This window comes from Nicotiana sylvestris, chromosome 1 (assembly GCF_000393655.2).
Source record: "Nicotiana sylvestris chromosome 1, ASM39365v2, whole genome shotgun sequence".
NCBI lineage: Eukaryota > Viridiplantae > Streptophyta > Magnoliopsida > Solanales > Solanaceae > Nicotiana > Nicotiana sylvestris.
In genome coordinates, this window is record NC_091057.1 from 177,808,882 (window position 1) to 177,836,399 (window position 27,518).

General features: G+C 36.8%; 3 protein-coding genes across 3 annotated transcripts; 1 reads left to right on the top strand and 2 right to left on the bottom strand.

Annotated features, from left to right (window-relative positions):
• The first annotated feature begins 6,373 nt into the window (after window positions 1–6,373).
• Window positions 6,374–11,367, top strand: LOC104222907 (uncharacterized). Its single transcript, XM_009774231.2, has 7 exons — window positions 6,374–6,589; window positions 6,693–6,766; window positions 10,363–10,429; window positions 10,521–10,643; window positions 10,730–10,813; window positions 10,900–10,986; window positions 11,076–11,367. The coding sequence occupies exons 2-7, from the start codon at window positions 6,699–6,701 to the stop codon at window positions 11,160–11,162; spliced, it is 516 nt and encodes a 171-aa protein (XP_009772533.1). The 5' UTR covers window positions 6,374–6,589; window positions 6,693–6,698; the 3' UTR covers window positions 11,163–11,367.
• A 766-nt stretch (window positions 11,368–12,133) lies between these two features.
• On the bottom strand, window positions 12,134–15,874 carry LOC104222906 (protein CYPRO4). Its single transcript, XM_009774230.2, has 2 exons — window positions 14,070–15,874; window positions 12,134–12,698 (listed from the first exon to the last, which is right to left on the bottom strand). The coding sequence occupies exons 1-2, from the start codon at window positions 15,696–15,698 to the stop codon at window positions 12,399–12,401; spliced, it is 1,929 nt and encodes a 642-aa protein (XP_009772532.1). The 5' UTR covers window positions 15,699–15,874; the 3' UTR covers window positions 12,134–12,398.
• A 5,848-nt stretch (window positions 15,875–21,722) lies between these two features.
• Window positions 21,723–22,825, bottom strand: LOC104249005 (ethylene-responsive transcription factor ERF109-like). Its single transcript, XM_009805365.2, has one exon. It carries the CDS (start codon window positions 22,780–22,782, stop codon window positions 21,931–21,933), a length of 852 nt encoding a protein of 283 aa, XP_009803667.1. The 5' UTR covers window positions 22,783–22,825; the 3' UTR covers window positions 21,723–21,930.
• Between the last annotated feature and the right edge of the window lie 4,693 nt (window positions 22,826–27,518).

A 27,518-nucleotide genomic window follows, 5' to 3' on the forward strand; every position in this document is an offset into this window, starting at 1 on the left:
CCATAGCTGATGCTGGTCTAGGCCAATTCTTGACTGCCTCAATCTTATTCAGATCAACTTGAATACCCTCTGCTGACACAACATGGCCCAGAAATGCAACTGAACTCAACCAGAACACACACTTCGAGAACTTAGCATATAACTGACTATCCCTCAAGGTTTGAAGAACCACTATAAAATGCTGCTCGTGCTCCTCCCGGTTGCGGGAATAGATCAAAATATCATCAATGAAGACTATCATGAACGAATCCAAATAAGGCCTGAACACTCAGTTCATCAAATCCATAAAAGCTGCTGGGGCATTTGTCAACCCGAATGACATAACCAAGAACTCATAATGCCCGTACCGAGTGCGAGAAGCTGTCTTAGGGACATCGCATGCCTTAATATTCAACTGATGGTAGCCAGATCTCAAGTCAATCTTCGAAAATACCTTGGCACCCTGAAGCTGATCAAACAAGTCATCAATCATCGACAATGGATACTTATTCTTGATTGTAACCTTATTCAACTGTCGGTAATCAATACATATTCTCATCGATCCATCCTTCTTCTTAACAAACAACACCAGCGCACCCCAAGGCGAAACACTCAGCCTAATGAAACCTTTCTCAAGCAAGTCTTGCAACTGCTCCTTCAACTCTTTCAAATCTCAGGCAGGGCCATACGATACTACGAGATAGAAATGGGCTGAGTGCCCGAAGCCAAATTAATATAAAAGTCAATATCCCTGTCGGGTGGCATACCCCGCAGGTCTGAAGGGAAAACCTCAAGAAACTCATGAACAACGGGCATAGAATCAACAGAAGAAATCTCAGCACTAGAATCACGTACATATGCCAAATAGGCCAAACACCCCTTCTCGACTATACGCCGAGCCTTCACATAAGAAATAACACTACGGGTAGAATGACCAAGAGTCCCTCTCCACTCTAAACGAGGTAAACACGGCAAGGCTAAGGTCACAGTCTTGCCATAACAATCCAAGATAGCATGGTAAGGTGATAGCCAGTCAATTCCCAATATGATATCGAAATCAACCATATCTAGAAGAAGCAAATCTACACGAGTCTCAAGACCTCCAATCACAACTATACATGCACGATGGACTCGATCTACCACAATAGAATCACCCACCGGTGTAGACACATAAACAGGAGCACTCAAGGAATCACTAGGCATGATCAGGTACAATGCAAAATAAGAGGACACATACGAGTACGTAGACCCTGGATCAAATAGCACCGAAGCATCTCTATCACAAACCAGAACCGTACCTATAATAACTGCATCTGAAGCCTCAGCCTCGAGCCTGGATGGAAGAGCATAACATCGGGGCTGGGCCCCACCACCCTGAGCTACATCTCTGGGACGACCTGCTGCTGGCTGGCCTCCACCTCTAGCGGCCTGAGCTCCACCTCTAATACCTCTACCTCCACCTCTAGCACCTCTACCCTAACCTCTAGCTGGCTGGGTGGGCTATGGAACACCTGGTGCCTGGACCATGGCACGGGAACCCTAATGCTGAGAGCTACTCGGTGCTCGAGGGCAAAACCTAGCAATGTGACCCATATCCCCACAAGTGTAACAAGCCCTCAGATTTTGAGACTGCTAACCTTGTCGACCTGAATGACCACCCCGGAAATTCTGAAGCGGCGGCGCACTAATAGGAGCAAGTGGTGCACTATAGGACTGCTGATCAGAATACTGTATCTGAGGACCACGACCACCTGAAGCACCGTGAGAAACCTGGAGTGCTGATTGAAAAGGCCTAGGCGGATGGCCTCTACCATACGAATTCCTACCTCCAGAAGAGGTACCACTGAATCTACCTGAATGACGGGGCCTCTTGTCCGACCCATGACTACCTCCCTATGACAGAACCATCTCCACTCTCCTGGCCACATTGGCTGCCTCCTGGAAGGAAATCTCACTCCCTGTCTCCCTAGACATCTGAAGACGAATAGACTGAATAAGTCCATCAATGAACCTCCTCACCCTCTCTCTCTCTCTCTCGGTGGGAAGTATGATAAGAGTATGATGATCCAAGTCGATGAATCTGGTCTCATACTGGGTGACAGTCATAGAACCCTGTTGGAGATGCTCAAACTGCCTTCGATAGGCCTCCCTCTGAGTGATGGGGAGAAACTTCTCCAGAAATAGCTGAGTGAACTGCTCCCAAGTTAAGGCTGGCGATCTGGCTGGTCTAGCCAAATAGTAATCTCTCCACCAAGTCTTAGCGGATCCAGACAAACGAAAAGTGGCACAATCGACCCCATTGGTCTCAACTATCCCCATGTTCATGAGAACCTCGTGACAACTGTCTAGATAATCTTGAGGATCCTCAGCAGATGCACCGCTGAAAGTAGTAGTGAAGAGCTTGGTGAACCTATCCAACCTCCATAAAGCATTGACAGACATAACTGCTCCATCACCGGTCTGAGCTATCACACCCGGCTGAACTGATCCAACTGGCTAAACTGCTGGAGTCTGGAACTGGGGAGCTACCTGCTCCGGAGTGCGAATAGCAGGAGTCTGGGCTCCTCCTCCAGCCTGAGAGACTGCTGGTGCTACAGGAAGGAAGCCTGCCCGGGTGACACTCTCCATAAGGCCCACTAGACGGACCAGAGTATCCTGAAGTACTAGGGTAGCAATAAACTCCTCTGGGACCTGAGCTGGGCCCATCGGAACGGCTGGGGCTGGAACCTCATCATCAAAGTCAACCTGAGGCTCTTCTGCGGGTGCTGCTGCCCTGGGCTGAGCTCTGCCCCTACCTCAGCCTCTAGTACGGCCTCGGCCTCGCCCTCTGCCCTTCGTGGGAGCTGCTGCTGGGGGCTCGGCCTGTTGGTCAGTGGATAAGGAAACGCGTGTTCTCGCCATCTGCGAAAGAACAGAGTAGAATTTTAATTAGCATTGAGAAACCAAACCGCACAACAAAAAAGAATAAATGTGGAATGTTTCCTAACTCTGTAGCTTCTAGGGGATAAATACAGACGTCTTCGTACCAATTCCTCAGACTCTACTAAGCTTGTCTCTGAACTGTGAGACCCATGTAACCTAGAGCTCTGATACTAACTTGTCACGACCCAGATTTCCCACCCTCGGGAGTCGTGATGGTGCCTATTAATGTGAGTCAGACAAGGCAATCCTTTAAACTAATTACTTCATTATCCGATTATTTCTTTTTAACAAATATAAGGCGATAACATGATAACAACAAAAATGAAAATTTAAGCGGAAGACGACGATAAAATATCTGAAATCTATGTCTATTACAATTACTCAAGCCTTAATCACCCAAAACCTGGTGTCACAGTGTCACAGATGGTCTAAGATTTGTTGCATAGAAAGTCTGAAGAAACTATCAATACACTGTTTTTGAAGCGAAAAGATGAAACAGGAAATAAAAGATAGAGGAGACGCCAGGGCCTGTGGACGCCGACAGGTCTACCTTGGATCTCCGCGTGGACTGGGGGTAGCCTCCAACTACGGTCCAAGAGCTGCTTCAGGATCTACACATAGTATAGAGTGTAGTTTCAGCACAACCGACCCCATGTGCTGATAAGTGTCCAGCCTAACCTCGGCGAGGTACTGACGAGGCTAGAACCAGACTACCAATTAAACCTGTGCAATTCAAATATATATACAGCGGAAAATAAATACAGAAATAACTAGTCAAGTATGAGAGGGAGAGCATATTGCGGGGGAAGATATCAATTACGAATGGAAAGACAACAAATAAACGAAAGAAAATAATATAACTCAGATATCAACAAAGAATCAGTAATCAATAAATGCACGGCATCACCCTTCGTGCTTTTACTCTCGTCCTCACCAAAGCAATCATATAATAAAAATGTGCATGGCATTACTCTTCGTGCGTTTACTCTTTTTCCTCACCATATAATTAATAAAATCGGCACGGAATGGTACATCGTGCGACACGACATCACCCTTTGTGCTTTACACTCATTCCTCACAATCATACACGGCATCACCGTTCGTGTTTTACACTCTTTCCTCACAATCATACACGACATCACCCTTCGTGCTTTACACTCATTCCTCACAATCATACACGGCATCACCCTTCGTGCTTTACACTCTTTCCTCACTCAAACAAGAATTGCAAACAATAGGACAAGGGAATAAATGAAATTTGCAATAAGAATCCCGGCAAGGGAGCAACAATTCAAAAATTTAAATCCCGGCAAGGGAACAACATCAATAACATCAACATCCCGGCAAGGGTATAACAAATAAATCAACAATAGCCCAACAAGGGTGACAACATAATTATCTCTTCTCTTTCTCACTTTTACTTCACTATTCAGTTCACAACTCGAGCCAATGCTCTAGAGGTTCAATTATCACTTATACTTTCACAACTCGTTATACAACTTGAGCCAACGCTCCTCAATATTCATAGGTCACAATTCCTTCCACAAACTTTATACCACAAATACAAACCACCACTAAGGCATGAAAGATATAATGAAGTCATGCCAATCACAATATAAAGACTCACGGACATGCTAGACACCAACGTATAGATACTCGTCACCATGCTTATACGTCGTACTCAACAATTACCACATAGAAAATAGGACTCAACTCCTAATCCCTCAAGCTAAGGTTAGACCAAACACTTACCTCGATGCCACGAACACAATTCGCGATTTAACTATAGTTTTACCCCTTGATTCCACCACTAATTCGCTCGTATTTAGTCACAAGTTACTTAATTACATCAATAAACGCTAAATGAATCAATTTGAATGCATGAAAATGAATTTCCCAAAGTTTTGCCCAAAAAGTCAAGAATCGCCCCTGGGCTCACATGGTCAAAACCCGTAGTTCGAACCAAAACCCGACTACCCATTCACCTATGAACTCAAATATATAATTTGTTTTGAAATCGGACCCCAAATCGAGGTCCAAATCCTCTTTTTTGAAAAACCTAGGTTCTACCCAAAACACCCAATTTCCCCATGAAAATCATTGATTTTAAGTTGAAATCATGTTAAAAGATGTTAATGATTGAAGAAAACTAGTTAAAAATGACTTACAATTGATTTGGAGAATAAGAAGCCTTTGAAAAATTGCTCTAGTGTATTTTTTGAGAGGATATGAAAAATGGGTTTAAAATTGTCTAAGTATAAAAGTTGTAGGTCTTAGGTATGGGAATTGCGAACCCCGACTTGCAAAGGGAAGTTGGGAAATGCGAACTGGGAATTGCGAAAGGAGGTTGGGAAATGCGAACTGGGAATTGCGAAGGGAGGTTGGGAAATGCGAAGCGTGCAGACCTGCAATTCCTTAAGTCCAAATTTCACCCCGCGGCCTATCCAAAACTCACCCGAGCCCTCGGAGCTCCAAATCAAACATGCACACCATCCTAAAAACATCATATGGACTCGCTCGTGCATTCAAATCACTAAAATAATATCAACAACTATGAATTAAACCTCAAAATCAATGAAATTTTCCCATAACTTCCTTAAACATCAAATTTTGCATTTAAGGTCCGAATCACGTCAAACAGATTCCGTTTCTTACCAAACTTCACATAACTATCTTAAATCACATATAAGACATATACCGAGCGCCGGAACCAAAATACGGGCCCGATACCAATATGTTCTAATCAAAATTCATTTCCAAATCCTTTAAACAATTTCAGAAAATAATTTTCTTTAAAAATTCATTTCATAGGCTTGGGACCTCGGAATTCGATTCCGGGCATATGCCCAAGTCTCAGATTTTCCTACGGACCCTCCGGGACAGGTCCGGGTCCGTTTACCCAAAACGTTGATCGAAGTCAAATTAATTCATCTTATAGTCAAAATTTATCATTTTTTTCACAGATTTTCGCATATAGGCTATCCGGCTATGCGCCCGGACTGAGCACGCAAATCGAGGTGATGCTAAAAGAGGTTTTTAAGGCCTCAGAGCACATAATTCATTTTAAAAACAAGTGACGACCCACAAAAACACATGTTAGTAGATATCTTTTTATATATAGTATTCTTAAAATTAGTGTAATATCATTATATATATATAAAAGTTGCATTTAATTTTTATTTGCAGTGAAAACTTCTTGGTAGTTGATAGGGAGGATTTTATTAAGGGCTTATCCAATACGAATCCCAGTTAATTAGATTAGTAAGGTACAATAATAATGTTGCGATTGCAAAATATACAAAAGATAAAGTTGCTCAAAGAGTAATATTTCTTTGATAATTAATTGAATACTCTTGAAATACATATATGATATTATTTGAAAAAGATACGAGGATGTCGACAAAATTATATGTAATCAATCTTAAGGAGTTTATATATAGATGTGATTAGCAGTTAGCTTGAGGATTTTTCCAAATGAGAGGTTAAATCCGGGAAATAAATTTGACATGATTAGAGACCAATAGTAAAGAACTATCAGGGGAAAAAATATTATACAAAATACAGGGACCATTGTGTAATTTACCCGAATAAAATCTACCTTAATACACCAGTGCAGCGCCGCCGCTTTCCCTGTCGACGGGCTTGAATTCTTCATCGCTTCTTTCGAGCTGAGCTCAGTACAACAAAGGTTGGCTTCTCTATTAGTTTTACATCTCGAGTTTCTCACTTCTCATTTCTGCCACCAGAATTTCATATGATTATTTTAGTTTTTTTTTTTTTTTTGTTTTCAGTTAGCAATGAAGGCGTTCGAAGTTGGTGGAACCACCCTTTGTCTTACCCTTTTCAGCGATGTTACTAATTCTAAGTACGTTATTTTCTCTCTGATGTCTTTATACAATTAATTAAGGCTGGAATTATTTTTTTATATGCCTATCTTTTGAGTAATTATTGGTAATTATGTTGTGAATGATTACTATAGGGCTTATCTTTTTAAAATTTATGGTAGACCTTACTTGGTTTTCCCCTATAGCTTGGATGTAAGTTGCTTGGCTGTTAACAAACTGGCTTAAAGATGCAGAGGGAAATGTGCTTTATTGAAAAATCGAAAATGTCTACAAGCAATTCTGACATCTAGCCTGTGCTAAATCCAAAACAATTAAATCAGAAACAGAATCCTAAACAAGACCCAACAAGAAAACATCCTAAATTAGGCCGAAATTGAAGTTTCTAGACATAAAACAACTGACTTTAATACGCCATAATGCTTGCATCGAAGAATCTTCGTCCGAGGTTTGCATTAGTCCATGATGTTTTCATGGTAATGAAGATGGGGATAAAAAATGTTATCTAATAAAAAAGGAGACCAAGAAACATTGACGTTTCTATGAGGAAATGCTTGTGATACTAGAACTCATGCCCTATCGAGCGGTTATCCCATTTTGAAATTGGTTTACACAGCAGCAAATGGTTGTTATGATGGGTTCTGGTGAAACCAATTTAGTCATTGGTAAAGCCGAAGTCAGTGGGGGTACTACTGGGAAGAAATTGAAACCTCGAGAACGTAGTTTTCCTATAAAAAGATTTACTTTTGGCATATGAGAAGGTAAGAAATAGTAAGAGCTGAAATTTTATGGAAGAAAAAGAAGAGGATAGAAGAAGGAGAAAGAAATAGGAAGAAGGGAAATAACCATTGGGAATGGAAAAAAGTTTTTAGGAAAATGGTAATTTCAGCCTTTATTACCGTGAAATGATCTGATGTGTCATTAAAATTACTCTCTCACGCGCCGCCTTGTATCATTTGATACCACTTGTTGTGCCATGTGGCTCTTTGGGGGGTCTAGACTATCAAATAGTCGAGTATCAGGGGTAATTAGGACCAAATTAATCCAGCTGTGAACCGAATGAACAGTGCTAAGTTCAGGAGAGAACTTGTCTATCTTTCGATACAAAAATGAACACAATTTTGTTGAATGAGGGACTTATCATACTAATTGTAACACTAGTCTGAGGCTTGTTGCTATACATAGCTATGCTGCAGTAGCTTGCAAAAGCCCAACAGTATAAAGAAGATGTGAAAGAAACTGATCCATGACTTTTACTGTCAGTAGATTTACTTATATCCTGATTCAGTTGTATCCAAAATATCAAGCGCTTGCTTTTCAAGAATTGCTAGACTACATAGTTGCACTTCCAGGCTTTCTTCTGCTAGCTTCACCTGCAGTAAGTACTAGAACTTATCCCCTACGCTGCCTAACCCCCCACCCCAGCTAAAAGAAAAAAGACTGCAGTCAGCACTAGAAACAACATGTCATTAATTCATGTTTTACCTGAAAACTATACTCTACTCGGCATTAGGCATCTAGAAACAATGGTGAAGCCAGGAAGTTTGCTAAGGGTATATCTGTATACAACAACACAACAACAAAAAATCCAGTATGATCCCAACAGGTGGGGTCCGGGGAGGGTAGTCTGTATGTAGACCTTACCCCTACCTAATGCAGGTAGAGAGGCTATTTCCAATAGACCCTCGGCTCAGGAAGGGCAAGAAAAAGAAAAGGAAAGCAAGAAAGGGAGAAAGAAGGAAGAGACAAGAAAAAGGGAGAGATAAAGGATAAGTAGTACTAAATAATAACAACGGGGAATACAATACCTGAAGCGAACAAAACCACATAACGTAATAAAAATCTAAGAATATGAGGAGACATCCATGCTACTAAAACTATTGGTGAACACTAAAAACTACCCACTAACCTTCTACCTTAATCCTCGACCTCCACACCTTTCTATCAAGAGTCATGTCCTCAGTGAGCTGACGCAGCGCCATGTCCTATCTAATCACCTCTCCCCAGTACTTCTTAGGCCTACCTCGACCTCTTCTAAAACTCCCCATGGCCAACCTCTCACACCTCCTGACAGGAGCATCAATGTTTCTTCTCTTAAAATGTCTGAACCATCTCAGCCTCGACTCTCGCATCTTGTTCTCTACGGAGGCTACTCCCACTCTGTCCCGGATAGCTTCATTCTTAATCCTATCTCTCCTGGTACAACCACACATCCATCTCAACATTCTCATCTCTGCTACTTTCATGTTCTGCACATGGGAGTTCTTGACTCGATAAAACTTACCATTAACAGCTTGTTTGGATGGTTGTTCCCCTTTGTATCGTATTGTATTGTTATCCCAAAACAATATTTGTTTTGATTGTTTCATTAAAATTGGTTGTATTGTATTGTTAAATTCATTGTTCCGGAACAATGAAAAGTCCTCTTTTTTAAAACAACCGATTTGGTGTGGTGGGATTGTTTTCTATTTTTCTTTTCAATTATGCCCTAACTTATTACTCCACAATTCTATTTTACCCTTTACCTTTTTTTCTGTTTTAACTCCAAATCTCCAATCTATAACCTACTTTGTTTTTTTCAAGAACTTCTGCCACCAACATTAAAGATGTTTTGCCGCCTTCTGTTTTATTTTTTCTCCTAATTTGCTTTTAACTCAATACTAATTAGTTGTGCTCCTTCGTTTTGCCTTCTTCTTTCATGCTCCTTTGTTCTGCTTTCTTAAGGTATTTTGCCTTCTTTTATTTTGTTTTTTTAAAATTATTTTTATGCATAATTTTTAATAAATTTAATATTTAAACAATTGAGGGTATTTTAGTCAACTTATCAGTTACAGTACAGTACGATACAGACAAACCAAACAGCAAAATATTATTTAATAATAGCAAACAATACAATCTATCCAAACATTGTATTTATAAAACGATACGACACAATACAATACAATACATTATAAAATGACTGGGAACAATGATCCAAACAGAGTGTAAGTCGTGGCGACACATTCTTATCACATAAAACACCGGAAGTGAGCCTCCACTTCATCCATTCCGCTCCGATACGATGTGCGATATCTTCGTCAATCTCCCCGTCACCCTGGATAATAGACCCGAGATACTTAAAACTCGCTCTCTTAGGGATAACTTGAGCATCAAGCTTAACCTCTACGTCTGCATCATGTACACAAATTAATTTTTGGGTGAAGGGTATTCAGCTGACCACCCTTGAGCCTATGTGGCACCAATGAGCTAAGCTAATTCACAGATCAAAAAGAGCAACAAGAAGAGACAAAATCTGTAGACAAAAAGTGTGCATCTTCTGGAAGTATAATTTTTAGGGGTATTGCCTAGAAGGAAATTGTTGTACTGTTGTGTTTTATTGAAAAATCTTTGAAAACTATGCGTATTGTGCAATCTTAGGTTTCCTATGATCCAATTTTTGGGTGCCAACATGGAAAAGTTTGCTTGCCAAAAAGGGAAAATGCTCATTAAGTTCTAAATTGAAGTAAAAGATAATATCAGCAAATGTGAATAATTAGAATCGGAAAATAAGTTATGCATAAGACAAAAGTACATTACTGGCTAAAGTTAAAACAAACCTAAGAGAATTCATCTTTTGCAGAGAACTACTGGATTTAATGCAGTCTGCAACTTTGGAGCCAGAAGTAGCATTTCTGAATGCATCACTTGTAAGTACATTCTTCACTCTCTCGTTCAGAGGTCACTAGTTTTTGCTTTGTGCATTTCAAGCTGATTTCATTTTTGGGCATATTTCAACAGATTCCAGATGTATTTCCTGTTTTGGCAGCTGCACACAAGGCACTTGTAGCTAAATCACGGGATTCACTGACTACACGGACCCTTCATTCTGAGCTTGTTTACAACTATTCAGGATCTAAACATGTAAGTAGATATAAGGCTAATCTAATGATTGAATGGATTTTATCCTTTTGTGGTTCATTGACTTTAGCTCTGCTTGATCGTAGTAGATATCAGAGTCTTTGAAAAGATGTGGCATTGCAGATAACACAAGCTACATCCTTGCAGCACGCTTTGGTGCTTCGGCTGATGAGGTGAGGCAACATTGTTTATGTCACTCGAGTTGATTTTTTGACTTCTTTTTCTTGGTGATAATGATGTGTTCTTACTTTGCAACTAGATGGTGGCCATAGAAAAACTCATAAACGGCAAGGAGATTGACTTGAAGGAATTGGAACAAAGAATAAACCAAGCTCAGATTCAAAAGGTGGGTGGATAGTTATCTTTCAAAGTGGTTTGGGGAGTATGGTCATGCTTCCTTCTTTAATTATGAATTAATAATTTGTAATTTGATAGCATTACAAGATATCTAATCTGGAGCTGGAGATTTCATCACTTGCTGATGCCATAACCTGCAGAATTGCTGCCCGAGATGCTTTGTGAGAATTGCACGCCTTACGCCACTATTTATTTCATTTTTTTCATATGTAAACTATTGTCTGAGAAATAACTTCCTGAACCTTGTGTGAAAATACCATTTTGCTACTCTAATTGCTTCATAGGCGCTATTAGGTCCCTGATAAACATTCTCTAATGTTGTATTTCGTTTGGTTTGATTATGTTCAATGTCTAAGAGATTCTGTAGGAACTAGTGATGGCTAATGGTTTAATTACATATAATTTTAGTGTCACAAAACTATTTTTGTCAATTAAATTAATTGAATGTTACTCATTTTAAAAGTCAAGTCAACGTATCTTTTTTTTTTTTGGAGAATAAAGTCACGAAAGCTTATCTACTATAAAAGTATAGTAATAAAATTATTTTTTTTTGTCACGTTAAAGTAACTAAAATTTATCTACTACAAAAGTAAAGTTACAAAATTTTACCTACTATGACAACAAAAACATCCTATCAAGATGATTTTACTCTTAAATGGTTAAATTTTCTTGACTTTAAGTTTCGTGGCTTTACTATTGTAATAGCAAAAATTAAGTTGCATTAATATGACGGAATAGTTTTGAACTTTATGTTACAGTGAGTAAAGTTCAATTACTTTAATGTAACAAAAATAGTTTTGAACTGTATGGTTATAGTCAGGAAAGTGCAGTGTCTATACTTTAAATTAACTTGATGCCTATTCTGGCATTTCAAAAGAAAAATTCGAAGAATTAACTGATATCACCTCCTGACCAAGACAAAGGCCTCCATAGTCCTGACAACTTAGCTGCCAGATTCAGTTCTAAAACTTATTCCAGAATTTATTACTTAATTTGACACTTCAGTTAATCTTGCATCACGACTCGACCTAAGAGCACTGGGAAGTAAGAGTGTGCAAAGACCCTTTGGGATTGTACTGTTCATACACAGTGGAGGGCTTGAATTGATATGCCAACGGAAAATCATAGGGATTGAATTTATATGTCTACAGAAAATCACGTCACTTGGATTGATATGCACACACTTCTTCATCCAAACATTTTCTGATACAATATCTTGCACGTCATAAGAATTCCACTCGTACTTATAGTATGCGGTTTAAAAAGCAATTTGTAAAACGCACACACAAACAAAGAAGCAATCAAACAATACAAAAATCGAAAAGAAAGAAAGAAATGAAGTCGGACCTCCCTACATACACAATAGAAAGTTTTTCTTGCACGCATTGATCAAATCACCAGTCAACTAGTTCCCAGCCCCCGCTTCTTGCCAGACATGCTGATGGAAGTAACTTTCATTGGAGTTGCTACAACCAAAGGAGCTTCTGGTGAGTCACTGACGGCATATTTGTCATGCATGAAACGACTCTCAACAACGGACTCATCCTTTGGCACTATCTTGTAACAATAGCAACTCTTTAGCCCTTGCTGATTCTGATAGCAACGGTGAGCACTGTCCTTCACCTGCTGGAAATTCCATATCACGCTAAATTTGCCTACTGCTGCAACCAAGTGGCGTTCTTGTTTTCCGCTTTCAGTAACCTGGAAAATGACATACAAGGCAGGTCAGGTTATTCACTTACTTTCGGCTTAAGGAAGAGCAAAACACAAGCATGCACAGTTACTATAGTATAGACCTACATCAGAGAAGATATAAAAACATAAAAGTGTAAAACCTGTCAGGACAAACAAATTTCTCATGCAACAAACATTAACCAGATCTTCAGTGGATCTGGTGCAAGTTGTAACTACAGTCAAATTCAAGTTATACTTCTGTCATTCGACAGCTGTGGGAGAAGTCATTCCATGCCAATGAACTGCTGCAGCACGGTAACAAAAGATGGTAGGCAGCTAAAGAAGAGGACTCCCAGTGGTATAGACAAATGTGAGAAGCTTGCTAAGACAAAGAAGTGCAACAGTCCACCACTCTATTGCCAATTTCCATATTCAGAATATAGAAACAAGTATCCCATAGCCTAACAAAAAATGGAAGCAAAGAAGATATTGAACTGTCAACTATTTCAGAAATTGCTAGTTTCAGGGTTTCAGCAGCCGAGTTCTCACCTTGAATACATAAGCTTTTATTGGAGAAAATACATTTTTTCACCAACCAAGAAGTAAAGATTTTTAGCACTCCTACGCTAGAGGCATTAAGTTTGAAAATATTTCCCATTGGTTAATCATCCCGCGAAAGAGATCTAACTTTTTTTGCAGAAAACTTTTAATCATCTGGTTCATTCAGAACAGATAATTTGGTCAACATACAAAGAAAAGAAGGATTACAGACACTATAAAGAATAAATTGAGGCTGATGACTAAAAGGATCGAGATTTAAATTGCAGCATAGTGGAATCTGAAGTGAGAAAAGCCGATTAGGAAATCATATTTCGAAGAAGCAACATATAGTATACAAGGAAAATGAGCAATCATCATGGATTCAGTAACCTCCAAGCTATGGCAGAAAGCAGGTTGCGAACATCACGTATGCTAAACTTCCATAACTTTATGGCAAGAGGCAACAAAAAGAAGCTATAGTAAAGCTGTAAGGTAAGAGGCTATAGTAAAGCTTTAAACTTATAATATATGAGACACTTGAGGAATAGCCTCTCCGGCAATCAAGAAGAAAAAATAACCAGTGCGAAAGTGCAATTACGTATGCCATACAAATCATTACAGTCCAAGGCCCTTTTTTGTTTTTGTTTTTGATAAAGTCATTACTGTCCAAGGTCATTGCATTTACTAAAGTTGCTTAAGAGCTATACGGAAGGAGCAACAACCAACTTATATGAACTCAAGCTTTCATGGAGTTAACAATGTATAGCCTCTTCAACAAACAAGTAACATGACCCAACAGCAATTACCTATAGAGAAATTACTATATGTTAAGAAGCTAAGTAAATTAAGCATGCTTACCCATGAGAAATGGCCACCATGGAACTTGTTATTTGCCCCAGCCATATGCGCATCAACTGGAGTCAGCTTTAACAATCTTGGGGCAGGGATTTTATTTCCCATTCGACCAGTAAAACCCGTCTTGGTCTTCCCATCCTTATCAGTAAACAAACTGCATATCAAGATCAAATATGTATCCGTCGTGCCAAGTATCCATTTGCCATCATAAGTAACGTCAACATGTGTAATTGGAGAGCCAAGCCCAGGGAATGCAGTCTTTGCCTGCCTCATCGAGGTCTTCGAGTACAAACGAATCTTCCCATCAAGTGATCCAACTACAATGGAGCCATCACCAGTCGTGGCAAAGCATTGAAAATTTGTCCCTCTAGAGAACTGATGCCCCTGTGTCCAATGCAACACAGGAGAACTCGTATTGGCTAAGGTCTGAACAATTCCTTTCTTATCACGCATGTCCCATTGACACAGTCGGTTATCATCCAAGCCCAAAAATGTCGATTCAGAAGGATCCAATTGTGACCCTTTGGTATCATTTGTTATATCCTTCATGGTAATATCGGTCCCGTCCTTCTCGAACTTCCATTCAGTGACAATCTTCCCGGTCTCAATATCCAATTGGTGAAGCCCCGTAGATCGAGGCGTCCCTTCCTTAAAAGGGCTCATTAGCATCATATTAGTTTCTCCACGCATCAAAAGAGCCTTCTTTGGGGTTGAACTTCCCCTCTTATCCTTTTCATCAAATTTAACATAAACACCTTTCCCATGGATCCCATGGCTGAAATTTTTCACAACTTGCACCCCTGAATCATTCACAAGAAAACTATTATCCAAAGCCCCTAATGCCAGACTCTGTATTCCTCCACCAGTAGCAGCTTCCTCAAACTCCTCCAGCAAATCTTGGCTATCCCTCACCGGCGTCATGGGACTCTTCCCACTACCCTTCCACATTCCAGAATCTGCATCTTCCCACATTGCATCATCTGATTCCTCAGGTCTTAACCATCCAATAAATTCCTTTCCGTAAATTTTCACTTTATTTGCCTCTGTAGCCTCCATTCCATACACATTCTCAAATAAACAGTCTTGAAACTCACTAATAAAACTCCTGTACTCCTCATCCGCAAAGAATTTCAAAGCCCATACTCCTTTATCCACGAAATCAACCCTCCTCTGATCTCCAAACATTTTCAACTGCATATCAGTCGAAACCTTAGCCCTAATTTTCTTCCCCACCTTCAGAACCCAAAACCCCTCTCGACTAGACAATTCGTAATCATCGTCTTCATCATCACCGTCGATTTTCAATGTTTTAACAAATTCATAGTACGCTAGCTTCTGAGAGGTTATCCATTTGGCTTTCGGCGTGTTACCGCCGACATGCAAGTACAATTTAACGGCGTTTTTTAGATTTGACGGCGTTTCAGCTGAACCGTACTTAAGCTTTAGTTCTTTGAGTTTAGAATCGACTTCGTCTAGGGTTTTGCTACTCACCGGCGGAGTCCTCGTTGAAGAGTGATCGTCGGTGGCGTCATCGTACTGTTCTTCACTTTCCGTTTTGGTGCTTTCCTCCTCGTCATCGTAATCTGAATCGTCGGAAAGTTCTAGACCTTCGCGACTGTGAGAAGCTCCCATGATTACGGTGTTCCGAGCAAATGATCGCTGGAAAAGTAGATTTTGAATTTGTTTCAGAATCGCAAAAATTGAAATTCAGAAGCGGGGAAAAGTGGAAAAGGTAAATCCGGAATAGGGAATTTTATTTGCTTTATTTGGAAAGAGTATAACTATAAATCAAAGATGAAGAAAATGGATGTTTATATTTTCGAGTTGGCGTACATCTGACGGTTACACGTCGCTTAGTCGTTAAGTAAATGGCGGCACTCTTTCCGTTATTGCGCGTAAAAAACTATGGGCTTACTCGGCCATAATCCAATCTTTGAGGGCCAACTTTCCAAGGAGAATATTGGGCTCATATAACGAATTGGTCTGGATTTCTTTGGGAATCTTACAGAAATATCCCAAAAAATTCCCACTTATCAATCTCTAGCCATTGATCATAGACTTATCAAAACTAGCCAAACACATATAAAAATTGAAAACCCAAAGGAATAAAGTTCTTTCTCTCGAAGAATTACACACAAAGATCTCCTTCTATATTTTTAAGCGTTATTAGTAACATTAGATGCAAGACGGAAAGGAAATTCATGGATGATGTAACAAATAAAGTGATGAAATACAAAAAAAACATATATAAAAGATTCCAAAAATCTAAGGAAAAAGGGACTTTTTTCAATGGTATGGTTGAGATTCATTGAAAACATATAAATGAATCAATATATAAAATTCAAGGAAGTTTGGAGGTAATTTAGATTGATTTGGTATCAAAATTTGTAGTTAAAAGCAAGTTCAAAAAATTCTTCTGTGACACATGTATCAAACATGTATCATGCATGGATCTCACACGCAGGTATACATGAATATACATGTGATACACATTTGATACAAATATGATACAGATATGATACATATGTGATACACAAGTGATACACATATTATTTTTTCATGTTCATCTTCTACTTCGAATTTTCAATTCAAACCACCTCAAAACTCCACTAAATCGTCTCAAAATTGAGATTCAAGCTCCTTAAGATGTATCAAGTTTATTCTAATAACACCCACTCAAAAGAAAGCAAAAATTTAACCTTTTTTGGCTACAAATAGCTAATTCGCTAACACTAATAATATTTTATGAATTGACCAATTTTTATAATAAGCTACTTATAATGGACATAGCTGCTATTTTCCTTTGTAAATTGGGTTCAGTATAGCTTTACAAGTAAAATAGGGTGTAATTCAAAAATAACCAGATTTACAAGTGGTAATTGAAAAATAGTCACAGTTTCAAAAGAAATTGAATTTAGCCACTTTTCATGTAAAGATAAATCTGAACGAAACACTATTCAAAATCCAAAAAATATTCCAGCATAAATATACTGGAGTTTGAATTTTTTACATGTGAACTTCCAGCATAATATACTGGAGTTCCAGCATAATATGCTGGAAGTTCATACAGAGGTGCTCCAATCTCCAGTATATTATGCTGGAACTTTTCGTGTGCTGGAGTTCCAGCATAATATGCTGGAAATTCATACACAGATGCACCAATTTCTAGTATATTATGCTGGAACTTTCCGTGTTGCAGCAAAACAGTGACTATTTTTAATGACTTTGCAAACGCTGGTTATTTTTCAATTACTAATCCGAAAACTGGCTAGCTCGTGCTAAAGAGATTTTTAAGGGGATCTTTACACAAATAGCATATTTCACTGTTTACTTTTCCTAACCGATATACATAAGCTATACATTGATTATACATAATTATACACATACTCTCTCTCTCTCTCTCTCTCTCTCTCTATCTATCTATCTATCTATCTATCTATCTATCTATCTATCTATCTATCTATCTATCTATATATATATATATATATATATATATATATATATATATATATATATATTCACCGGCTATTTTTAAATTAAGTAGTTAAGGGGGCTGCTATTTAGGTCAAATCTTCACTTTTTTAAGCTCAAAAATTATTTCTTTAATATTACTTTTCGCCTAACATGATCATGAATGTAAAATTACTTCGGTAGAAGATAGAAACGAACCAGCTCATTTGTCTACATTTTCACGATTTTCTCTTGAGTTGGAGGTCTATCAAAAACAGCTTGTCCACCTTCAAATATTTATTTATTTAATTGTTCAAATGTCCACAAATGTTGCTTCTTAGGGTACGTGGATTAGGAATCCAATTATGTACAAAGAAGTTAACTATGTTACCTTTATGACCAACTCATTTGGAGGCTTAATTATTGGTGCTCCAACCATTTACAACATTACCAAGTTCTAGAAAGTCAAACTGTACAATTATACCCGATTACTCGTAAAAATTGCATGGGGCGCCCTATTTGGTCGCCCCCATTTAACCTATACTCTTTTTTTAATTTTTTTAACTTGTATCCACTTTTTAAACAACTTCAGCCCCCTTTCTCCTTCTCCTTCGTTTTCTTCTTCTTCTTCTTCTTCTTCTTCTTCTTCTTCTTCTTCTTCTTCTTCTTCTTCTTCTTCTTCTTCTTCTTCTTCTTCTTCTTCTTCTTCTTCTTCTTCTCCTCCTCCTCCTCCTCCTCCTTTTTCTTCTTCTGTGTTGTTGTTGGTGCTGCTATGAAACTTCAGTTCATGGGGATGATTGCCATAAGTATGTTTACCAGATTATTTAAAAATAAATTATAAATAACTTTCTAAAGTAAGTTGTGAAGAAGATGATAGTAACTTGTTGGATTCGGCTTTGTCCATTATCGATCAATGCATTTTAACCTATTGTGTTAAATCATTTATCTAGTTTTTTAAGTTACTAATTCTACTTATGATAAACTTATTATCTGTACAAAAAATCAATTACATGATAGCATAAAACATGCTGAAGTTCAGCAAATATAGAACAAAACTTCAGCTAAAACATGCTGAAGTTCAGCAAATAGAGAACAAAACTTCAGCTACTGGAATGCTTAAGTTCAGCAATTACCAACAAAACTTCAGCCAACACTAAGTTTACGTGAAAAACTTCAGCTAAAACATGTTGAAGTTCAGCAATTACAAACAAAAACTTCAGCAAATAGAGAACAAAACTTTAGCTACTAGAATGTTTAAATTCAGCAATTACAAACAAAAACTTTAGCAAACAGAGAACAAAACTTCAGCTAACAAACAAAAACTTTAACATACTTGGTTCAGCAATTTTTGCTACTTCAGGCCCGTATGCTGAAGTTACGCAAAAAAGTGGGTACGCTTTCAATTTTTATTTTTTTTTGCAAAGCGGGTACAAGTTAAAACGTGACCCAAAAAGCGGATATAAAGGCAAATGCCTCCGATTACTCCCAAATTCTGTCACAATGAACGTTTAAACCTCGATATACCACATGTGAGATAAGTGCATTATCTAACACTATGTACATTTTTTTTCCTTTTTGTTGTTTACAAGACTTATAAGTTACATATGATAACTATATATAGATTACAATGTAGGACGGAAAATCCAGCCATTTACCATCTATTTTATTTGTTCTCGGGTGCTCATCGAGCGGAATAGCATCTTGCTTGTGTTTCTAGAAAATGCTTAAAATAAACATATAAAACTAGACATGCCTTTTAAGAATGCTATATGAAAAGATACCACGTAATGATTCTGAAACTGACTTTGAGACCTGTAATGTTGCATATATGGTACAATTGCCTCTTAACACTTTTCATGAAATTTATATTCCCTGTGATTCACTTTGTTTGGTACAACCAATCTGGTCGATTCATAGTAGTGCCTTCAAATATTCGTTTTGTACATACTCAGATTAAGTGTACCTTCAACAATCAGAACTTTGTAGGAAAAGTGGGTTCAGCCAAAGCATTGGTGCACTGAGGTGTTTTGCACTTAAAGTTGTATTATATATATGCTGATTGCTGAATAATATGAATTAAACAAAGTACATTTGATTCTAGCTGCTAGTGTATATGTCTTTTGTTATTTTGGAATAAGAAGATGTACATGTAAATAGGGCACATGTCATCAGTCATCTCCAGTTAACTATAAGACAACTGTAACACAAAGGCCAAAAGGGATTGATAGAAAATAATGAGAACATTTATTACTTTTTTGTGGTAATTCAAAATCTGTTTAAAGTATGGCCACATTAGCTAGAACCATCTTATATTGGTCTGAGTTTTATGAACCACACCTATGACCTAACCAGTTAGTACAATGCACTTTGTCAAAATAAGTCATTTTTAACAAACCTTCAACACTTACAACCTAGTTCTAACGGTAATAGTGTTACACGCGATATGAGTAAGGTCAATTCTTACAAACCTTCAACACTTACAACCTAGTTCTAACGGTAATAGTGTTACACGCGATATGAGTAAGGTCAATTCTTACAAACCTTCAACACTTAATTTTTCATTTGTTTAAATTGGTTTAAAACTATAAAAAGATACCGTTAATAGAAAGACATAAGGTGGAAGAACCTATTATGTGTCACACGACTAAACCTATAGGAATATATAAGTTCTTTTTCTTTTTAATTAGGCAAAATGGGGTAAAAAGAAAGCCAATGCGACATATCTTAATTTTATTTACTATTATGCATTGGAGTTATTCATGGGGTTGGATATGAGCTACTACGAGTATGGCCGATTCATTAGTGATGACTCAAATTCTGTATATATGTCAAGAAATATATTATATATGTACAAATATTGAAAGTAAAACACAATAATCCAAATGGTAAGTGGATTCAACTTCATCCCGAACTCAAACTTCAGAATCTAAATCCGTCTTCTGGTCATTCATACACTTATCACTAGCAAATCTTCTCGTATTTGCTTTTAACCTTAGTACAACGAATGATAACTTTAAACTAAAATAAGAATTAGATGGGTGAATTTGGATGTTTCTTTAACATATATTAACATGTGAGATCAAACCAATTTACGCTAAATTCAAGAGCGAATATTAGATGATTTAATAATAAGAAAGGAATGAATAACTCTAAAATATAATAAAAATTAAAATTAAAGTATTTCGTATAATAAAAAATAAATTTGCATTTTCCCTCTTTAATTAACAGAATAGAAGAATCTTTATTGCATGAGAGTTCGTGAAAATGCTAACCAAAAAATATAAGACATACCAGGGGAGGTAGTCTTTCGGATACGGGTTTGACCGAACTCAGTAACTTTTATTCAAATTTTGTATTTATATTTAAAAATTATTTAGTTATATATAAATTATTAATTTAAAATTTTGTAATTTAAAGAATTAGATAACTAAATCCATAAAGATCAAATTTTAGTTATGAGTGTCAAATCCGCTTACTAGGCAGAGGGTCAACCAAAAGGTACCAAAGAGGCAAAGACTATAATTTGACTTGAGTCTAGAACCTGGGAGTATCAAAAATACCAAGTCCGTACGCGTCAAGTTAGTGCCGTCAACAATACCGAGTAACTGACTCAGCTGTGTCTTTCCCGCTGAATCCATCAAATCTCACGCACGTTATTAATTGGTGTCTCTATTTTGAGTCGGTCGAATGTTTCACTGTTTTTGCCAACTTGGTATGTACTATAATAAACTAATGATTGGATAACATTTCCCCTCGTGGGCACATTTCTTTTCATAAATCAGCACATGTTAAATATGCTTCCACATTTTTAATTTATGCACGTGGTTTCTTTCTGTCGACATTAAAAATGATCTTTTTAAATCCTTTTGTCAAGTATTGTGGGCCATCGTGACTATCTAGCTTGCCATCAAAATCACCAGGTGATTTGTATCTGTGTCTTCTGACCCCACTTTTCAATTTTTTAAACTTTAGATAAAAGCAAATTTAATATTTAAATTTAATCAGTCTGTATTAATGCATTTTACTTTTAAATTATGATTCAAAATTTAGTAGTTATTGAAATATTCATGTTAAATATCAAATACAGTGAAACAACAGTTGTACATAACAGTCATTCAATATAAAAGTCAAGTATTTTCCGGAACCAATTATTATGTTATATTATAATATATTGTAGCTCTATATGACTTGAAATAGGGGAAGTAATTTTAAAAACAAAAATATATTCACATTAATTCCTCATAATTTTTACATTTCACTCGACTAATATGCCGAATTACATACGGCACAACCCGAAAATGAGTAGAAAATTACTGCTAGTTTTTCCTTATGTGCGAGAGCCCAATTTGTTAAAATACTATAGGGCAAAGCACCCTAATACACTATACGAGTAATTTTTTTAAAAAACTGAAACTTAAACGCTGTGAACATTCCCGCCAGTAGAGTCAGAAGAATCACCATTGAAATTCATCATCGTCAACCAATCTTGAATCTCATTATCCCCCATCAGTTGATCCCAAATTTCATTTCCAAATTCAGTATTATTCCCTTGCTGCAACTGTGGCTCCGGCAATTGTTGAGGTGAAGAAGATGAAGCACTCTGTTGTTCTTGAATCTCAGTATAATCAGCAAATGAGAAATTTAACTTAGCTCTTGGACCCCTAAATTCAATAGCGGCTTTATCATAAGCTCTGGCTGCATCTTCTGCTGTATTAAAAGTTCCAAGCCAAACACGCGCAGCTTTCCTTGGATCTCGAATTTCTGCTGCCCATTTTCCCCATGGCCTCTGTCTCACTCCTCTGTAATTCTTCTTCTTCTTCTTAGTTACTGCAGTTGTAGTAGTACTATTCTTCTTGTTATCGTCAGCAGCGACAACAGCAGCAGCATTAGATGTTGTTCCGAAAATATCGCAGCCTAAACAACCTTTGATTCTGCAAAATGGACAAGGTTCTTGTTCTGCTGGGACACCTAAAATAGGTGACACCACATTTCCTTGTTCAATTGTAGACATGCTGTTCGAAGGCGAAGAATACGCAGTAACAGTCGTGGCAGTAGAAGTGGCAGTACAATATTGAAAAGGTGAAAATGAATAAAATTGTTGAGTATTTTCCATGGGAATACTACCATTGATGACATTTTTCAAAGCTGAAACCATAACAGAATACTCTTCTTCTCCAGTAAGCCGAGGAAAGTGCGGAAACTGTTGGTTATTTTGGTCTGTATTCGACGTTCCGTCTTCTCTAAATCTCTTATTTGACCTTTGCATGGTTGAAAATCTTGAAACTTAGAATTTTTTTTGACTTGAGTTCTGAAATACAGAGAGAGGTCAAAGGGGGAGTTATTTATATACGCGGGAAGATCCTACGTGGAGGAACAGCTCATACACTTTTCAAACACGGAGTAGCATTTTGAGCTTAGCTGGCATAGTAATAAGTGATTCTTTGGCAGTTTATCAGGTGATGTAATTGATGACTTGATCTGGTGGGGCGCGTTCACACCTTACTTTTTTGTGGGTTGAGGCCTGGATCGCTCTGACGGTTACATTTTGTGTAGAAGATACTTTTCGGGTCCCTCTAGCCACTTAATACAGTTTTTCCGGAAAAAATATATTAGCCTGATTTATAATTAATAATTGAAAAATAGCTAAATGTATAAAAGTAACCGAAATTTAATTTTTTTTATGTAAAGATATAATTTGAACAAAAATATCCTTAAATATCCGCAAATATTCTAGCATAATATGTTGGAATCTAATTCTTTACATATGAGATTTCAATATAATATGCTGGAGTTCCACCATAATATGCGGGAAGTTTAAATGGAGGAGCTCCATAATCTACCATATTATGCTGAAATTTTTCGTGCCGGAGTTCCAATATGCTGGAAGTTTATACGTAAGAACTCCATAATCCAGCATATTATGCTGAAACTTTTCGTATTTCAACAATACAATGATTATTTTTCAATAACTTTGCAAACCATGACTATTTTTTTATTAATAATCCAAAAACTGATTAGGTCGTACTATTTTTACTAGTTCTCCCCTCTATATCAAGAGTTATAGGGAGATGAATAAATTTCCTTCACATTTAATGAGAGGTATCATATTCAAGCCTTTGGTTTGAAAAAATTCAATGAAGAAGCCTTTAAATGAGTCTTATGCATAAAGCTGTATTAGTCGAGCCTCAATTATATAGGTACTTGACACTGAGTGAAAAACCAAACCAAAATACGAGAGCATAAATGCTCTGACTAGTTATAATTTGAATAGAAAAAAAATATCCCAATAAAGATTTTGCGTACTTTTTTTTATCGATTTTTTGTACTACTATATATAATTTTTTGTTTAGTTTGTTTCAAACATAATGAAATATCTTTTAAAAAAAATTTATTTAGTCCTAACATGCCTAATTTTTTCCTTTAATGATATATATAACTTATTAGGACTCTCACTACCACTCATTTAATATGATGCTTGTATAACTTTGCATATAGTATTTGATTTATACGTCAAAAGTCTTTTTTTTAATTTCCTTAACTTCGTGCCCTAATTAAAAACTTCACATAGTTTTATTAATCAATTTCTTGAGAAAGGACCTATAATAAATATTAAATTTGTTATAAGGCCACTCCCGAAACCACCTCTAGTCCTCTACATTTACGACATCTGGCTAAAGTGCAAACCACCATAGTATTCCAATAATGTCTCATCATATAGTAGGCAATTCTTCATTAACAAAATGAATAAGACGATCTGAGGCGATTTACCCAAATTAAGGTGAAAACTAAATCAAATTGTTTCACTTGCAGATATACTCACATAGGGCAATAACTCAAAATGAACACTGTTGATTTGATCGTCCAAACTCCACCCATATTATCCAATTAAAAATGGGTTGGATAATGAACTTTTTAAAAACGGGTCGAATATGGATAAAAATCATATTATCCGCTCAGAAAATGGATAACCAATGAATAACTAATGAGCTTAGCTTTTACATTTATAAAGCCTCAAATTGGGTTGGATAACCTATTTTTTATCCGCCTTAAATACGTGTAGGGTCGGATAATTTATCCGTTTTTTGAATTACTCGTTTTCGACCCGCTCATATCCGACTCGCACCACCTATTTGCCACCCCTACCTTCATGTTATTTTAGGAGCTCGACCAATCCATACATCATCTTTGGATCTTTAATTTTATTAATTTGCATTCTAAGGTCCATCTTGAAAAATAGAGTGAAATCTTCTATAACTAGTTAAATTATACTTATAGCAGAAAAATTAAATTTTTTTAATGCTAAATATTCAATGTATAAAAGAGGACAAAGGTCTAATTTATCCCCGAACTATGCAAAATGGTCCGACTATTAACAAAAACTATTTAGTTTCAAAGCTTCAGTTAGCCAATAAGGACAAGTCTAGCTCAATTTGGTAACGACAACGACACCATTAACCCCAACTATTGATGGAGGGCAAGTTAGACCATTTCACATAATTCAGGCATAAGTTTGGACTTTTTTCCTATTAAAAAAAAGAGTTCTAACATTAACGTGTCAAGATTTAGCATACTTATTTCTCAAAAAAAAAAAAAAAAATGAGACAAAGCGAATACTTTACTCATATTCTCAACGAACTTATAAAGAGTTCTATTGCTTTGACGTTAAAAATTTGAACATATTAACTCGTGCTAATGAGAAAAAGGTAAAAGTTAGTACAAATGATACTCAAATGTGGAATGAATGAGCTAAAACTATTTATTAGGATTTCACTTCGATTAGACTTTTCATGGAATCATAAGGTTGTCATTTTGTGGGATCCAACCCAACGTGAGTTTTTTAAGCTTTCATTTTCACATATTACACACACTAGATGTTTAGGTAATAAGTCTTAATATAGTGTGGTGCACCTTAGGTCGGCAATTAAAGAGAAGATTCCCCTTTAATCATAGTATGAGTTAGATATGAGAGGCTACGAATCATTCTTCAATTCGAAACACAAAGTTATTTTGGATTTAGCTTTATATTGATCTCACTTTTAGGTATACAAGGACAAGAAGCATTAAAAAATTCATATGACATCCAACCTGGTTATTTGCCATAAAATTAAACTGTATATATATAAGGTAAAATTTATTTTGCATCTCCATATATTATATTTTGAATTTCCTTAACACAATCAAAAAGTATATTGTATGGGTCCGAATTTGATCGACCACGACCTATGATGGGTACGACAAACGACCAAAAACCTATGAGTCGACAAAGGGATACGACCCTGTGAAGGGAGAAGAGATACCACCGCATCGACAGTAGATTCGGCATGTTAGGTGACCTAGGGAATATTCATTAGATATTTCTTAATTTGTCGTCCATACGATTATGGGAAAACCTCTCAGTATATAAGAAGGGTGAAAGTCTTGTAAAAGGGGGAGTTTTTGGAGAAAGAACCGCTGGCCTTGAACTATTATCATCTTTCTACTATTGTCATCCTAGAGTTTATTATCTTCGGCTACGATTTACCCCTTCATCATTGATTGATTTGATTAAAAAGAGTTCGAAATCTTTTGAGTCAAACATATATCTCAATAGTCAAGATGGTTCAAAAATTTTGTAAGGTAATTAGTTCAATTCTCATTGATCATATTTTTTCTAATTTTCTAACTTTCTTTTTTTAACCATCTTAGCGAAAATTCTGCCTCCGCTACTCTTCGTAACCAATTGAAATCAAATTTTAATGTTATGCCGCCGAAAAGAATGAAATATCATATAGTTCGCTCTGTTGAATATGTCACTTTACATTTTACATGTAACAAGCGAGCTCTTTTATCCTTAAATTTCCGTCCTATCTTAATACTCTTAATTAATTTGAAGAGATATTTGTACATAGGTGACGTAGTGCAAAAGATAAGACAAACCAAGATATGGATAAATGTGGGTCGATATCCATCTACCTTTAAATTCTTAAGTGTCGCTCTCTATTTGTATTTCTCTTCAAACAATGATTAGTTTCCTTCTGACTCAAAAACTTCACTTCATTCAAAACATGTGATAGTTCCCTTTTTTTGGTCTCTCATTTCTTGTTCGGTATCCATATTGTAGCCCAATTATATTTGAATTTGTGCCACATAGGACCCATTTTGAGAAAAACGTTCTCTACTAAGAATTTTTTCATACTCAAAGCTCGAAGACATATAGTTAAAGAAAGAACAATCTCATCCGCTGCACCACATCCTTCTGTAATTGATAGTTCCCTTTTAAAACAAAGGTCGGTGTGCAGTTTTTCTAATCAAAATTTCATTTCGTTCCTTTCATTTCATATTATCCCACGACTCATCTATGCAATTTATAATGCAAAAAAGAGTAGCGGTGGACAAGCAATTTCTCTTGCCCTAATTTAAGTGGCCCAAAAATTGGCATCTAATCTTAGGTCAGAAGTATTGAATTATTCATAGAAAAGCAATGAGTACGATAAACATATGTGGATAACAAGCAAATTGAAGTTGGAGAATAGTTTCAAAAATAACTCACAAGTAGTGGAAGAAATAGAAATAAAGAAATTGGATAACACTCGTATTTGACAATTGACATTGGCCTGAGTGGAAGACTACGACAATAGATTTAGTCACATTGTTTTCTCGCCATTTGACTTGAGCCTAATCGGACCAAATTATTACTCTTCTAATTTCCTCGCCTTTGAATAGATTAAGAGCTCATTTGTTTGTATTTAATGGAGGTCTGAATCTTAATTATTCAGATCTCAGATATTAAGTGCGTTTGTTTTTAAAGTCTGAATCTTAATTATTCAGATTTTAATCATTAAGTGTATTTAATGGGTCTGAATAAGTCTGTATGATTAAGATCTATAACAGAGACATAATTTCATTAAAATGCTATCACATATTCATTATTAACTGTCGCTACCACCTACCATTATCAACTACCACCATGCCACCACCACCACCATACTCAACCACCACCACCACCATCACGCCATCATCATC